The sequence below is a fragment of the Eretmochelys imbricata genome, chromosome 27 (genome assembly GCF_965152235.1).
Source record: "Eretmochelys imbricata isolate rEreImb1 chromosome 27, rEreImb1.hap1, whole genome shotgun sequence".
In the NCBI taxonomy this organism is placed as follows: Eukaryota; Metazoa; Chordata; order Testudines; family Cheloniidae; genus Eretmochelys; species Eretmochelys imbricata.
The window spans coordinates 12,514,036-12,530,632 of NC_135598.1; the positions used below are offsets into that span (position 1 = coordinate 12,514,036).

General features: G+C 62.1%; 1 protein-coding gene across 1 annotated transcript; it reads left to right on the top strand.

The window, feature by feature from the left end:
- Nucleotides 1–6,226: 6,226 nt before the first annotated feature.
- On the top strand, nt 6,227–16,418 carry LOC144258030 (transcription factor CP2-like protein 1). Its single transcript, XM_077806341.1, has 15 exons — nt 6,227–6,309; nt 7,651–7,802; nt 7,961–8,034; nt 8,205–8,310; nt 9,416–9,522; nt 9,624–9,776; nt 10,723–10,833; nt 11,287–11,384; nt 11,508–11,562; nt 12,515–12,608; nt 13,260–13,350; nt 14,515–14,597; nt 15,213–15,358; nt 15,925–15,976; nt 16,381–16,418. Exons 1-15 carry the CDS (start codon nt 6,227–6,229, stop codon nt 16,416–16,418), a joined length of 1,443 nt encoding a protein of 480 aa, XP_077662467.1.
- The last annotated feature ends 179 nt before the right edge of the window (nt 16,419–16,597 follow it).

Here is a 16,597-nt window from a genome sequence, read left to right on the forward strand (position 1 = left end):
CCACAGCTGCACCCTGGGGTGGGGGTGGGTACGGCTCCCGCCAAGGAGCCCGGGGGTGGGCGGCAGAGGGAAAAAGACGAGTAACATCCCAGAGGGGCCCAATCATCCCTTCTAGCCCAGTCGCCGCAGCCAGTCCAGGAGGGGTCCCATGGCGCATTCTCCAGCTTGGGGGGCGCACGGCTCAGGGCGCCTCCCTTCTGATCACCCTGTAATGGATGACGGAGGATGCAAGAAGTTTGGCCCAAGGATTTTCCTGTTTGTTCCCCCCCCCCCCCCCCGGCCAGTCCCCGAGATCAGGACGATCAAGTCTCTGTCAGTGGCTGTGGCGTCCTGGGGTGGCAAGACGCTTTCGTATGGGAGGGTGGGTGTGTGTGTGTGTGTAGGGTGAACTGCCCCCTGCTGGAGGGAATTGGCTCTGTGTGTGTGTGTGTGGGGGGGGGGGGGTGCACTGCCCCCTGCTGGAGGGAATTGGCTCTGTGTGTGTGTGTGGGTGTGTGTGTGGGTGGGTGGGTGTGTGTGTGTAGGGTGCACTGCCCCCTGCTGGAGGGAATTGGCTCTGTGTGTGTGTGTGTGTGTGTGGGTGTGTGGGTGGGTGTGTGTGTGTAGGGTGCACTGCCCCCTGCTGGAGGGAATTGGCTCTGTGTGTGTGTGTGTGTGTGTGTGTGTGTGTGTGTGGGTGTGTGTGTGTAGGGTGCACTGCCCCCTGCTGGAGGGAATTGGCTCTGTGTGTGTGTGTGTGTGTGTGTGTGTGTGTGTGTGTGGGTGGGTGGGTGGGTGTGGGGTGCTGCCCCCTGCTGGTGGGAATCGGGACCCTGCGTGTGTTTGTGTAAAATGGTTGGCCGCAAAACCCAGAGAGTCTCCACCGGTCTCAGGGAAACCCCGTCCCCGCCATCCAGGCTGCTTTGTTTGTGCTCCAGTTCCACCTACCAGCCCCAGGCGAGAGCGAGGGGGGCACCTGAGGCGATTCCCTGCCCCCCAGGGGCTGTGGTCTAAACAGGCAGGAGAGCGATGAGCAGACTTGCCCTGGGTCAGAGGTTGGGCTGGGAACAGAGCCCAGTGCCTTGCCCACTGGGCCATGCTGCCTAGTACCCTACCCCTGCCAGCTCCCCGGTCACGCACGGAGTCCTCCGGGGGCCACAGGCCCAGCGTTTCTCATGTAGACACCAAGCCCCCCATCTCTTGGGAGGGTCAGACGGGGCTCCTTGGAGCTGGTCCTCCTCTCCCCACCCCCCCATGCTTAATTATTCCCACGTCCTCGAGGGAACCGCAGGCAGCAGGAGGCACTGAAAAGCAAAGGGAAGTCCGCCACGGTTTCAGGTTAATTATTTTTCCCATTAAAAACAGCAGCTCCCCCCTGCCCCCCCCAGGGGCTCAGCAAGAGAGAGGGAAAGCCCAGTCGTGGGGCTCTGCTCCCAGCCCCAGGCTCTGGAATCCCAGAGGGGGCTGGACGGAGCAGATCGGCAGCGGGCATCAAAATGTGGGTGAATGACTAACGGCCAGGGGCAGAGAGACCACAAGCCAGCTGGAATTGACCGCCCCCCCCCCCCGCCCCCGGTCTCTGTCACGCACACACCATGGGGGGGTCAGTCAAACTGGGCTCGGTGCTGCTCACTGGGCGAGCGGCTCTGGCCTGCGTCCGGCCGGCTCAGGCTAGAATCTCGAACCCCCTCCCCTGGCCCTGAACTCTGTGTCACTCAGACGTCAGCCCCCTGCCCGCAGCACGGGGTGCCTGGGGGGGGCCGGGGTTGACCCCCGCGAAAGGCCCCCGGCCTCGGGCTGCTCCTAGGAGGGCTGCTGGAGTGGCCTTGGGGAGGGCCTGGGGGGGGCGAGAAGCATGGGTCAGCGATGGGGGGTGGGGCAGGGCCTGGCCCTGGAGAGCAATAGCTGGCAGGGAGAGTGCCCCTCGGAGAGGCCCCACTCTCGTCAGGGCCCCTTCTCTCCTGCACGGGACGCTCTACACCCAAAGAAATTGCCTGGCTCTCTTCCACAGCTACACCCAGCTGTGATCTGGGGGGGACGCTCACGGGTGGGGGTGCTCTGTACTTTCAGTTCGGCTGCATTGGGGGAGATGAGTGTGCAGGCCTCAGCCAAAGTCCCTCTCTTTCTGGGGGTGGGGGGGGGCAGGATCTGAGCTTTGCAGATCTCCCCCAAAGGATGCAGGGCACCTGGGGCGTGTCCCCGCCTCCCCATCCCCAGCGGCTCCTGGATCATTGCAAGGGCTGGTGTTTACTGGAAACGGGGCTTGTGTACAGCAAACACCAAGGGTGGGCCCGGTTTCTACCCAGGGCCTGTGATCCCTGCTGCCCTGCTGGGCCCTGACCTGGAAAGGGGGGTCCAGGGATAGAGAGGTGGGATTGTGGGGGAGGGGAGATGCCCCCACCCACGTTTGGAGTGGGCAGAGTCAAGGCTGGGGGAGGGGGGACGCCACCCCACCCCAGGTGGGGTCCGGCAAAGGAGAGCTGGGGGGGAGGGAGCTCTGGAAGGCGAGACAGAGGTGGGGCAGGGGAGCCAGAGCTGCGGGGGAGGGGATGGGGAGGCAGAGCTGGGAACCGGGGGGCTCCCCGCCTGCTGGGGGAGCTGGCAGGGAGGCAGCAGCTGAGCCTAGGAATGGGCTGGGTGGAGGGGGTGGGGGTTTGGTGACAAGGAAAGAGGAGCAGAGAGATGCATTGGTGACCCCCTCCTGGTTGCTACCTCAGGGGGGCGCCAAGGGGATCTGACAGGGTTCCCCCTCGCCCGCCAACCCCCGGACTCCAGAGTTCAATCCTGCCAGGAGCCAGGAGCCCTGGGGGTGGTTCTTCACCCTCCGTCCTGATTCTGCAGCCATCTGGTGTCAGCCTAGGGTAAAGGCGCCAGGCCACCAAGGACCTAATGCCTCCAGACAGGGGGAGCAGCCCCCCCCCCCCCAGCAGACGGATCCTTAGTGGGCTGAGGAGGCTCCTTGTGGTTGCAGAGACACCCCCCACCCACCAGCCCCCCACGGGCTGAGAACTGGGACCCCAGAGTGTCTCTGAGCTACCAGGCCCTGACACCCCCCAAGGGACCCATCGCTTGGCCCATGGAAATCCACGTCGGTCAGTGCGCTACTCAGTGCCCCACAGGCCACAGTCCTCCTGCCCCACCTCGGCCCTCCACAGTCACTGCCAGTGGGATCCACCTGCCCCAAGCCCTGCTCCTGGGCCCAGCCGGCGTGGGATGGGCCACAGCCTGGGATCGGGGACCAGCCCAGCCTTTGGGGGGAGCTTGGAGCTGGGCCTGAACGGCTCTGCTCCAGCTCGGCTTGGGGGGCGGGGGGGTCTGAGCCCTCCAGCAGGCAAGCGGGGCTCCTTGGCCCCTGCCCCCAGGAAATTTGGGGGGAGGCCTGGGTTGTACTGAGCCCCTCTCCCCCTCCATGTGTAGCTCATGTCAGGGGTCTCAGAGGGGTGAGCTGCAGCCCCGGCTGCCCTGCTCCCCCCCCAGGTCACACCATGACCTGCCCCCACTGCAGGGCTTAGCTTTCGTCCTCAGGGCCCCGGGGACCAGGGGAGGTGCTGTCCCCTCCAGCCCTCCAGCCGCTCTGCGGTGGATCAGTATGGGGCCAACTAGCCAGGCATCCCACCCCCCAGCTTCCCGGGCCCCTGGATCAGACCAACGGATTGAAGTCCCCCAAAGTCCCTCTGACCCCCGGACACCCCCTGAAGTGCTGTCCCCGTCCCCCTACCAGTGAGCTCCGTCTATTTTGGCACCAAACACACATGTCTCTCCGGGTTTCTAGGAGCGCGTTTTACGGCGCGGGCTGTGTGCAGTGTAAACACGGGCCGGGGTGGGGGGGAGCGGACTCCATGCACCCAGCAAGCCAGCAGCACGCCCCCGTGTTTGTGCGTAAACACCCCATGGGCGTGTCGGGGGGACGGGGTCGACGGACGGGGGGGGTTGGGGGGGACACTGCCAGAGCGGGCAGGAAGCTGATCTGAAGCCAGCCCAGGCCCAACAGGACGGACCCGATCACCGGGATGCAATGGACGAAGACCAAGCGTAAGGCGGAGGGGGGCAGGGGAGGTTCATCACTGCCCTGTTGCCATTAGTGGGTGCCAACGGGCTACACGGCCCAAAAGCCCTGGCCCGGGCGGCGTCCCCCACAGGCACAGATTCGGCTCCCCTGACTCTGGGCTCCCCCCACGTCGGAGGCAGAGTGCGCCCCCACCCCAGCGCTTAGCTCATGGGGGTCATTGCAGCAGGCGGACGGGGCAGCACCCGCGGCTGAAACGGCCTCCAGCAGCCCCGGGTTGAGGGATGCAGGGCCTCCGTCCTGGCTCGGGGCTCTGCACAGAGGCAGGGGTGAACTCGGGCCACGGGGCTCCCCGGTCTCAGCCCCCCGGTGCCTCCCGTCCCCGGAGCCCTGCCCTTTCAGCAAGTGATGCAGAGTTTAGGCCACACAGGAAGGAACAGCAGCCACCCTGTATTTTCCTAGCGATCCCCCCAACCCCCTGCCTCGGCCGCCTGCACTGTCCCCTGCTTCCCCCCGCAGGCCACAGGCTCCCCTGTCCCAGCCCCACGGCTGCCCCAAACCCTGGGCCAGCGACACCTCCCAGCCCCCGCTACAGTAAAGAGGGAAGACAAGAATTTCCCCAGCTCAGCAAAACAAAGGGCCCTTGGCTCTGCCTGTTTTCACAACAAACCCCAGCAAAGTGTTTGCTGTAAACCCGGCTCCAACCGCCCCGCCACACCCTTCGCTGCTTGGGGGAGGGGGGGGAAAGCTCTTCCCAGCCCCCCTCCCCGGGGCAGTCCTGGGCTCTCGCTCACCCCACCCCACCCCCTCGACTCAGCCGTGTAACCCTTTCCTGGAAGCCCCGGAAAGCTCCAGGCAGCTGGGAAGAGACCCAGGCCCACCCAGCCACTCGCTCCGGGTGGGAAGAGGTGTGATCCTTGAGCCACCCAGGTGATGGCAGGGCAGAGCTGGGAACTGGGGAGACCTGGAGCCAATGAAGTCACAGCACCAGCCGCGTGCACACCAGGTGGGCGTTGCTGGGCTAACATGTGTGCACGGCTAGACCAGCACGTGTGCATGGGCGGAAAGGTCTGTTGCCATCATCTAGTCTGACACCCTGGATAGCCCACTGCTTCCCGGGATCGAGGCCCCCATCCGGGAAGCACGACCGCCAGTCTCCCTTCCCGACGTACGGGGCACAGGGAGCCGTATTAACCCAGGCTGGCGGCCGTCGTGCCAGACCCTTCTCGCAGAGCCCAGCTTTCTGAGCACCCGGCGCCAGAGCGGAGCAAAGCTAGGAGTTTTTGGTTTGGTGCCGGGGTTCCTGCTCAACCCGCGGGCTCTGCAGACAGACGGGCCTTCCGCCTCTGGGCCCTGCCCGCGTCTGGCCTGGCTTCGCTGCTCCTCAGCGTTTGCCTCCCCGCTCGTTTCAGCCGCAGGCCGATCTAGGCCATGTTCATGCCTCACTCTGCAATATGCTCCCCGCTCGGAGATGCCCCCTGGGAAAAGCCTTTTACACAGGCGTGCGACAGGAGAGACAAGGCAGGACACCGGCCATCCTCTGTCCCAGCTTGCCCAGGCCTGTGCAGCAGAAGCCGGAGTGCACAACACGACACGCGGTGAGCTGCAGCGTCCAGGAGGCAAGAGGCCTGGGGGACGATGGCATGTCTGGGGTGCAGACCAGTGCAGCCTGTGGCTGGCAAATCCCCCAGCAAGCGAGCCCCGTCCCAGCTCAGGGCTTAGCTCTGCGATCGCCTGTCTCCTGCGCCTCCAAAGCATGCACATGGGGGGAGGAGGTTACCCAGGCAATGCCCGCTGCAAGGTGAAGCCCTTCTGGCCCAGCCCCCGGGGACGGCTGGACGGGGCTATGGTTTTCTGAGCTTGTTTGGGCCGCGTCCCACTGGGTCCTTGCTGCCTCCTACCGCAGCTCTCGGTTAAGCAGGAGGGGCAGGAACCCCTCTCTGGCTCGTGGCGCTTTGCCCGCTCGTGCCCCAGCGATGACCGCCCACCTCCTGTAACACAGACCAGGGCAGCCGCAGTGAAACGGCCCCAGCTCCCGTCCTTCCCCCCCAGGGTGTGGCCAGCTGCTCAGAGCCATCTGGAAGCTGGCCAATCCTTCAGCACCTCTCCCGGCACACACCCACCTGGGGAGCCTGGGAGCATAAAGGCAGGTGCCAGGAGCTGCCTCGCCGGACAACAGCCACCTGACAGCGCCCCTCACTCAGATCTGGGGACTTTTCCGTCCAGCCTCACATCCTCACCATGCTGTTCTGGCACAGCCAGCCCGAACACTACTGGCCAGGGCCAGGGGAGATGTACCCCTGCTCCGGCAGCAATCTGCTCAGGTAAGTGGCTTTTTCGCATTCCCCAAATTGCTCCCCCACCGTCACTACCTCTCTGCCTCAGTTTCCCCCTGCTGTAAAACAGGAATATCAATTTTAGCTTGGGCTTGGAGATCCTGGCCTGTTATTACAGCAGCTGCGCTAGCTGAAGGGGTACGTGTGTGCGTGTGAAATGGATGCCCAGGAGAGGCGGCAGGGGCTCTCCTGCAAACTGGAGAAATGCAAGCGAGCGAGGAGCAGGGGATTGTCCCATTTCAGTGCCCTCTGTATGTGAGAGATGCCCTTCAGTGGGTGTTCGGAAAAGACACAGGCGATTCACTTCCTGTGCCTGACAAAGCAGTTCGCAGGCTCCAAGCACCGGCCCGAAGAAAGGCATTTGGTTTTGGTCCGTCCCCCCACCCTCTGTCAAAAATGAGGATTTTTATTTTTGTTAAAACCCCAAGCATGAAGGACCTTTCTGGCTGGCTCGTGATGGTGCTGGATTGCCAAGAGCTGTCCAAACTGCGTCACATGTGACCAACACGCCCCATGGGGAGACACGGCTGGTCTGGTCGGCAGAGAGGCTGAGCGCCCACACGTGGCTGGCCACGGAGTATGGAGCTCCCCCCCACTGGCAGGCCCTTGGCAGGGCCTGAAGGTGGGGCCCCTGGAGCTCACAGCACATGCTTCTGCTGCTGGAGCTAAAAGGCCAGGCTGGCAGCACCCCCCACCCCTCCTCAATAAACCTCTGCATGAGCAAAGAGCCCCCTGGGGTTAACACTGGCGCCTTCCCAAGCGCTTGCAACCAGCCCCGGGAGGCAGGAGCTGGAGCCGGAACAGCCCCACTGGGCTCCAGCCACCTCCCTGGCACCAGGGCAGGATTCTTCCCTCTCATGTTTCCTCCTGTGAGGGCCGGTCTAGATGTCCCAAGGGCCAACGGGCTTCCACCCCCCCGAGAGACGATTCCAGGGTCGGGGGCATTTTCTTGCCCCTCGGCAGAAATATTCCCTCCCCTTCCTCCTAACCCTACATAATCGCTGGGGGCCCACCCCCCTTCAGAGCTAAGCACTAGCAGATGGGTCAGGGTAATGCTTCAGAGGGGAAACAGACTCAGCAGAGGGGGAGTGATGTGACCAGGTCCCCGTGATAGGAGCTGGGATGAGACTCTGGCTCCCAGGCCTGTGCTCAGGGCACTAGGGGCTGGGAGGATGTGTGTGTGTGGGGGGGGAAGGGTGACAGGAGAATTATACGGCCCTTCCCATCCCCCAGCCCTGCATCTACAGATCCCCCCTTCCAACAGGCTGGGGGGAGGGGGAGCTCACAGGGGAAGCTGCCCCCACTGCCGTGTGCTCTGCCCTGCCGCAGGGAGTCCCTGGCGCTGCCCTTCCTGAAGCAGGAGGAGCAGAACATCTCCACGTCGGCCGAGCTGCAGTGCCCGGCCTTCCAGTACGTGCTCTGCGCCCCCACCTCGCCCGCCGTCAAGCAGCACGAGGAGACCCTCACCTACCTGAACCAAGGTGAGCCGGGTGGGCTGTGCCCTGGGCGGGGGGCAGGGGTAAGCCCCGGGGCTAGCAGCGGGCCGGCTGCCCACAGCGGGGCACAGAGAACTCCTCCCCCGGAGCCTCTGCCCACAGTCGCCCAGATCTCACCCGCAGGGCCCTGCCGTCTCTTTCAGGCCAGTCCTACGAGATCCGGATGCTGTGCAACCCCAAGCTGGGCGACTTTTCCGAGTGCCGAAAGCTGCTGAAGGTGAGCCGGGGGGGCAGAGAATGGGGGCTGAGCTGTTGGAGCCTAGGCTACCCCTGCTGCATGACGTGACCTCTCCCGCCCTGGCTGGCGTGGCTCCATCCCCCATCTGCTCCTGGCCACGGAGCCCAGCTGAGGCAGGGCCCAGGGCCTGACGCCCCTCTCTCCCGCAGAGCGTGGCCAGGGTGGTGTTTCACGACCGGCGCCTGCAGTACATGGAGCACCAGCAGCTGGAGGGATGGCGGTGGAACCGCCCTGGCGACCGCATCCTGGACATCGGTGAGTCTGGCTGCCCCCAGGGGGCGGCCCGGCTGTGCCCCAGGGATAGGGAATGAGAGGGGTTGGGTGAGTACCAGCTCCACACCCCTAGTATCTATCACACACACGGCGCATGGTGCCCCTTGCTCCTGGCATCTGCAGCCCAGCCCGGTCGTCGCTAGAATCCAATCCCGGTGGGCGAGGAAGCCCCCAAGAGCAGCCCAGCCTCGGCTGTGGGTGAAGCGGGGAGGGGAGGGGGTCCCTGCGTCAGAGCCAGGAGGAACCAGAACCGGACTGTAGGCCCTGCACGGAGAGGACTCGGGGAGGGGGCATGAGGAATCTGTGCTGGGCCGCTGGGCCAAGCCAGGCTGGGCAAGATCCTATTCCTGGTGCCCTCCCACCTCCATCGCGGTACATGTGACAGTACCACCTACTGGTCCTGGCACCCCAGAAATGCCATCCCAGCCCTGGCACTCAGCTGAGAGGTCTGGGGGAACCCCAGGCTCCCCCTTGCTGGGTCTGGGCCAGCTCCAACAGCCCCCGCGGAGGCGGTGGGGGAAGGAAGCAGAGGATGAGAACCAAGGGCTGGGAACCAGGCTAAAGGAACAGGGGGCACTGGGGAGCCGACTCAATTCAGTCCAGCCTACGGAGGCGCGGCTCCTGCAGACACCGGGAGCTGGGCCACTTGGGAAGATTTGGGCCCATAAAGTGCTTAGAGCACAGGACTGGGAGCCCGGCCGCCAGGGTCCTGTTCTCACCTCTGGGAGGAAGCCTGGGCTAGTGGTCAGAGCCCCAGCTTGAGGACTTTGGGCAGGTCATTCTCACGGCCTCACTTTCCCTAGAGGGAGAACAGCTCCCTGCCACCGGGGCTGGGAATTGAATTCGCTGTGGCGTAGGAGGGCTTTGCGATCCGGTTTCATGGGAGGGGTGAGAGCGCCGAGAACGTAACCGGCAGGATGCCCATGTGGCTGGGCAGAGGCTCATAGGCAGCGGATCCTTCAGCCCCCTTCTGTTCCACATGGGCTCCTCCGTCGTGCCCATCCCTGGGGTGTCTGGGCACCTGCTGCCCCGCATACGCGTCTCCCTGGCTCCAGTCCTGCCTGATCCCTCTGTGCCCTGCTTGCAGACGTCCCCCTGTCCGTCGGGGTGCTGGAGCCGCACATCCACCCCACCCTGCTGAACACGGTGGAGTTCCTCTGGGACCCCACCAAGAGGACGTCTGTCTTCATGCAGGTCAGAGCATGGGCGGAGCATGGGGAGGGTGGAGAGGCAGAGCGCGGGTGGCTGGGGGGGGGAAGCCGGGGGGCCACGCTCACCCCTCCCCCTCCCGGCAGGTTCACTGCATCAGCACCGAGTTCACGCTGCGCAAGAACGGGGGCGAGAAGGGTGTCCCCTTCCGCATCCAGCTCGACACCTACAAGGCCAACGAGAAGGGCGAGCACGCGGATCACCTGCACTCGGCCAGCTGCCTTGTCAAAGTGTTCAAGGTGCCCGCGCCACCCTGCCCCTGTCCCGGGCACGGACTGGGCCCCCTCTATGGCTTCCCCTAACATCCCCGGCTGCCTGGGCCGGGGGGAGGCCGGGAAGAAGCAGCATTAAAACAGAGACGGTCGTGGTAACCGTCCTCCAGGGCAGGGGCCTGGCACCCTGGGATCAAGTCGGGGGCATGGAACCCAGGAGGCCGCCGCGCCAGCCTTCGCTACAGCCACTAGATGGCCCAGCCCTCCCCTGCGCCCACGGCCTCGCAGTCAAGAAGAGAACCCAGGAGTCCTGCCCCGCTGTCCCCTGTTCTAGCCCCTAAACGTTGCTCCCTCCTTTCCATCACTGGCGTGCAGGGTGCTGCTCCGGCTCTGCCCCCACCGGCAGCAGCCTCCCACTGCCAGGCCTGAGCTTCCACCAGACGGGGAGCAGCACGGGGCTCAGCTCTCCCGCGCTCCCCCAGACTCTTGTCTTTGGGGTCAACTCTGTCTCGCCGTCAGCTTGGCAGGCTGGTGCAAGCAACACACAGGGTATCTGTCAGGGGGCCCAGCAGGGAATCCGGGGTGGGGGTGGGAGGGGGCGCTGTAAGGGCTAGCAGAGACCAGAGGAGTTCAGTGATTTATATTTTGCCATCACTACTGCCTGGGAGGCAGTGCGGTCCAGGGATTAAGACACCGGAGCGGGACTCAGCACGTTGGGGTTCTATTCCCAGCTTTGACCCTGACCTGCTGGGTGACTTCCCCACTCTGTGCCTCTGTTTCCCCATCACCAAAATGGGGATAGCAATACTAAGATCCTTTGTGAAGATCGAGGGCTGCAAAGAGGTAGAGGGTGCTGGGGACTTTCAGAGGCCCCTATCCTGCCAGCCCAGCTGGGGGGAAGGGTCCCTCAACAGACATGATGGGGTCTGCGCTTACTGGGTCCAGCTGGAAACTGGGGAATTTGTTTTTTCAGCCCAAGGGAGCAGACAGGAAACAAAAAACTGACCGGGAGAAAATTGAGAAACAATCACCGCAGGAGCGAGAAAAATACCAGCCTTCCTATGAGAGCACGGTGCTGGCGGAGGTGGGTTTGGGTCAGGTATGGGGCAACCCCACAGCACCAGGGGCAGCTGAGAGAGGCACCAGCCTGCTGGCATTACATTTCCAGCTGTACCTTGTGCCCCCCACGGCAGCCCAGCTGTGGGGTTAGCAGTGCAGCGTTCCCAGGTAGGCCAGGGCTGGGCAGGCCCGGACCTGTCAAGGGGGCAGGATCGGTGCCACCATCTTAACAGGGCAGCAAGATAACCAGGACTCCATCCTATTAATGAACCCCAGAGGTGTGTCCCCTGGCCGGGAAGCGCGCAATCGTCTAACCCCAGAACACGGACAGGGAGGACGGGAGGTGCGTGTGGTGAGGGGGTGGCTAGGTCCCACCCCAGAGGTAGCTGCATTAAGGGGGCAGAGCTGTATGCAAAGCACAGCACTGCTAGAGAAGTGGAAACTACCCTCCTCCTAACCCCCTCCCCTCTGCTTCCAGTGCACCCCCTGGCCAGAAGCCTCCAGCAGCCCCCACAGCCCCCCGGCCACCCCTGGGCTCCCCTCTCCTCACGCCTTCAAACTGCTGACCCCAGAAAGGTAAGCTGGAGAGACCCCCTGCTCTGATCAACCCCTCTCCCCCGCAGCACTTGTAGCCCCCCACTTCACCCCTGTGCTGCCTGCTGCAGGATAACCGTCAACCGTCTCCCTTCTCCCTGGCAGGGGCTGTTCCTCGCCCAGCTGCCCCTCCGACAGCCCAGCAGAGAGCACGGCCGAGGTAAGAGCCTGCCTGGCGCTCCCCTTGCCTCACTCTGCCACCCACACCCCGTGCCATGGCTGGCTGCCGCAGGAGGGGACCTTGGCATTGCATGTAGCAGAGGAACCATCATTGCTTTCCCGGCAGACAGAGGAACTCCAAGCACTTGCTAATCAAGCGAGTCTCCGCACGCTGCGGGGTGGGCGTTGTGGCACCCCTCTTGCCCGTCAGCAAACTGAGGCAGAGAGACTAAGTGATTTGAGCTGATGCCCCGCCGCAAGGCAGGGGTAGAGCCCAGCGCAGAACCCAGGAGTCCTGACTCCCTGTTCCTGCTCTAACCCCCTGATCATACGTCCCCTCCCAGAGCCTGGCGCAGAACGCAGGAGTCCTGACTCCCTGTTCCCGCTCTCACACCCTGATCGCGCTCCCCCACTGCTTGGGAATGGAACTCACAGCCCTTCACTCCTGTTCTAAACCCTGCGCCTCACAGGGAACACCCCAGCCCCGCTACTGGAATAAGCCACGGAGGTAACCAAGCTTCAGCCAGCCGTGGATTCACTGGGGTTGTTACTGAACCTGCCCTGCTCCTGGCTGATCCCTTGATGAGAGAGGGGCTGGCAAGAGATTGCAGGGCACAACGATCTGGCATGAGGGTGGGTTCCCTGCAGGGTGAGATGCAGAGGTTAGATCCCATGCCTGGGTTGGGACACTGGACAAGGCCTGGGTGTCTGGGCCCAGCTGGGACAAACACTGAGGGCGTTCAGGTTCCGGGGGGCTACCAGCATCACTCTGCACCTGGGGCTACACCTGGCGGCTGTCTCCCCACAGGCTAGTCCTCACGGTCACTCCACCAGGTCCAGGGGACCTAGGTGAGTGCTGGGCTGAGGTTTGCTGAGTACGTACAAAACTCGTGATTGAGGTCTCAAGCCCACCTGTCACTCCAAACGCTCCCCTCTCCATCTGTCTGTCCCAGGCTCTCAGTCCCTGTGCCTCCATCTTGGAAACTCAGCAGTGGCTGCACAAGAATCGCTTCGCCGCTTACTGCAGGATGTTGGCTAATTTCACAGGTGAGGCAGTCTCGCTTCCTGAGCCAATGAAACTAGGGAGAAGGGCTGGTGGAGCCAACCCGCCCCAGAGCTGGGGGGCAGCGCTCACCCTTGCGTGGCTCTGTCCCTGTCCTAAGGGGATGCTCAGAAGACAAATACACTCTGTGCTTTGGAGGTGCTGAGACGCATGGATGAACTCTGGGTGGCTTGGATGATGGAGAGGTTAGTGGTGGGTAGGAAGGGCAGTCTGTCCGTGCCCCTGGGGACCGGCAAGCGTGAGCCCTCCACTTACAAAGGGACGTAGGCCACGTGAGCAGTACCAGCTCTGCAGGCTGGGCTCTGGCCTTGTCCGAAGAACCCAGCTGATCCAGGAGGTGGAGGAGCAGCCTGCTCTCAACAGGTCCACGCTGCTGGATTCATTGGTCTGGCACGGAGATGGCTGCCTTCATCCCCTGCTCACCTAACCCTCCTCTGGGGGGAGTCAGGGGATGGTTTGAAACAGACAGGAGTCCTGCTCGGCCCAGTCCCACCCAGGGGGACGCTTTCCTTCCCCAGGCAGGGACCTGCAACATGGCAGGTCCGGCCCCTGCCTGTGAACCACTCTGCACTGGGATTTAGTGCCGCACTGGATGATCATGCCAGCCATGCCTGCCTGCCTCTCTCTCTCTCCAGGAGCCGACCTGCTGAAGCTTTCCCGCAGCGACCTCATCCAGATCTGTGGAGCGGCTGATGGGATCCGGCTCTCCCATGCGCTGAAAGCCAGGTGGGGTGGGGGGAAAAGAGACCTTGACACTGCATCCAGGGCTGGTGGGGGAACACGGGGTCCCCTTCTGCAGTGCTCAGGCAGACCCAGAACCCATCAATTTGCACAGCCGTAGCAGCCCCAGTCACAGCCCAGGCTCCCGCTATGCTAGGGGCTGTACAAACAGAATGAAAGGACTGTCTCTTCCTGAACGACTTTATACTCTAAGCAATTGCTTTGCTGCACTAAGTCACTGCTCTACCTCATCTAACAGTAGCATAGAGGGAGGCTCCCTGTCTCCTTTGCACCTAGCTGGCGCATGTCATGAGCTTGTAAGTTCTCAGTGTGGTCACAGGGGGTGGGATGTGGTGGATATAGACAGCCCAGGAACCGGTGATCGTGGGAGCCCAATTCTCAGAGGGCAGGTGCTCAGCCCTTGGAAGGAATCTGAACTTGGACCCCCCCCAGAATCACTAATCACCTTTGGAAATCTTGGCCTTAGCGTCCAGGAGGAGGTGCAGTGGGTGGCTGGCCCTTCCCGGCTCCCCGCAGGCCTGCCCGGGCAGAGCCGAGGACACAGGATCGTGGAATGGGCTAGTCTTGCGGCGCTTACCCCTACGATTGCAGCAGCCATGGAGCAATGGGGTCCCTGTGCAGGGGGACAGTGGGGACCTCCTCACAAGCACTGAGGTCTGATGTGCATGTCCCACTTATGCAACCACAGTGCCTAGCAGGAGGTAAATACTTCTCTCTCCAGCACCCCCACAGCCGGGGCAGATCAACACAAGTCTAAATGGTTCATTACAAGCTTCTCTTCATCCGCAGGGGTATGGTATCCCTGAATTCCAATAGGCAGAGGAAGGTGGTGTGTCCGTTGGAAGCCCTGTACTGGGGACTCGGGAGATCTGGCTTCAGTTCCCAGCTCTGCTAGACTCCCTACGCAGCCTCCAGTGAATCACAAAGCCCTGTGCCTCAGTTTCCCCAACTGTAAAACTGGCATTGAGGTCTGGGGGGGGGCAGGGGGTGGACACGTGCACACATGCAGGCAGCACTCAACCTCTCCTGGGGTCCCTGGGCACTAAGTGTAATACACGTTACACGAGCATGGCTCCTGCGGCCCTTCTGCTTCAAGACACTTGGAGCTACAGGTCGATAGGCCAATCAACACGCTCTCTTCTCCCACAGGTGCGTCCGCCCTCGGCTCACCCTGTACATGTGCAGGGAGCCCCAAGCCAATGGCAGAGACACCCCTGAGGACTCGCACCCAGGTAAAACAAGCAGCTGCTCTTTACTGTCAATGCTCCTGAGGGCCAAGTTCAGGGAGCCAGGCCAGTTCGCCTTTGACCAGGGGGCTGGGCACAGCAAGTCTTGGGCTCAGGAGAGATTCTGCACTGGCCTCCAGCTGTGCATTTCTGGTGCACCCATCCATGCAAAGCTGAACCTGGCTGGTCATCTGGCTCAGGGCTGGGGCCAACGTCCATTGAAGACAATAGGATTATGCTGGCTGAAATCCCCTAGGGCCTATCCTATCAGCTGTATGGGGAAGGGGCTCAGATACCCACGTGCGGGGCAACTGCATAACACCTTTAGCCAGACAGCCCTCCCTAAGCACTGGATCAAGCCCTTGGCTTGCAATCAAGCCGTGGCTATTTCACAGGGGCTGCCGTGTCAGCTCAGCAGGAGCTTTCAGGGATTGGGGGCCGCTACAGAGGCTATATCTGAATCCAAACTTCCTCATACTGCAGGAAGGGCCGGAGCTGGGCTGGTCTCCACGGTAGCTGCAGGTGACCCCTGGAGGTCTTTCTGTCGCCCGACAAAGCTCTTGGGAAGGGGAGGGAAATCCTGGCGCTGGCTCACTGGCTTTTTGGGGTTTTCTTTGAAAGCCACGTACCAAGAGGTCTATCTGGAAGAACTCACTGCCACGGAACTGACCAACAAACTGGCAGAGCTGCTCAGCCTCCCAGCCAACCAGATCCAGCAGGTTTCCAAGCAGGGACCGACCGGGATTCACATCCTCATCAGTGACCTGGTAAGGGGCTTCCAGGTTGGGAAAACTGCTCTTCCCTTCGCCTATTCCATCCCCTCCCCTCGCTTGGCAGAGCCCGCTTTTGTGCTGGACTTTCCCATAAAAGATCACCCGCCGTTGGTGAAGGGGTAGGACATCACGGGGGCTGGGGTGGGGGGGTCCCCCTTGCACTGGCCAATACGTGCACGTGCTGCCTTGTGTGGCCTAGCAGATAGAGCATTGGCCTGGGCCCCAGGAAAACTGGGTTCTAACCACAGCTCTGCCACAGGTCAGCTGGATGACCTTGGGCAACTCACTTCTCCTCTCCGTGTCCCACTTTCCTGTAAAATGGGGATAATGATGAAGATAGTGCTTTGAGATCTACCACTGAAAAGTGCTATGTAAGAGCTGGGTATTATACAATCCCGCCTGCACACAGCAGGATGACCAAACAACTGGTACCCACCCCAGCAATTCGCACCCCGCCTCTTAAAATCCTGCTGGAGCACCGCTGAAGAATGAGCAGCCTGACTCACTCTGCAGCCTGCCCACGTTCTAACCTTGTCTCTTTCCTCTCTGGGGCACCGCAGATGGTCAGGAACCTGCCAGATGAATCCTGTTTCGTAGCAGCTGTTACCAAAGGTATACGGCTTCCCTGGGAAAAGGAAAGGGCGGGGAAATGAGGAGCAGCCAAAAAAAAAAAAAGCCCGTGAGGGGAAACTCCAGTCCACAGTTGTGATGGCCCTGGCTCATGACAGAATGGAGAAAATGACTCATATGAACATCAGTCATAAAAGAACAGGGAAGAGGGAGAAAAAATAAAGACACACGAAGAGGGCCTGTGCAGGTCTAGTTGGGGGTGGGGGAGGCTCCTTCATTCTCACAGGAAGACAGGATTTTGTGATGTCCCAAAGCGCTGTCTTAAATCGTCTCAAATGCACTGAGACGCCCCCCCCCACCCCCCCACAAGCTGAATAAGAGAAACATTAGGACTACATTTCCCAATCGAGGAAAGTGACTGGTGCGTGTGCCTTTGTCTCTCTCAGTGCAGGCTCCAGAAGGCTACCACTTAATTTTAAGATAAGCGGACAGCAACCTAGGACAGTTCAACGCAGAGAAGTGCCATGAGAGAAGCAATGCCAAATCACTGTCTGGAACCAAGGGAGATTTCCCCACACAGAAGCTGGTGAAGAGGCCAACAGGAGTATTTCCCAGCAAGGCAGTCCCATCCCAGTGCTGTAAAGAATCTAGGCCAAGACAGCT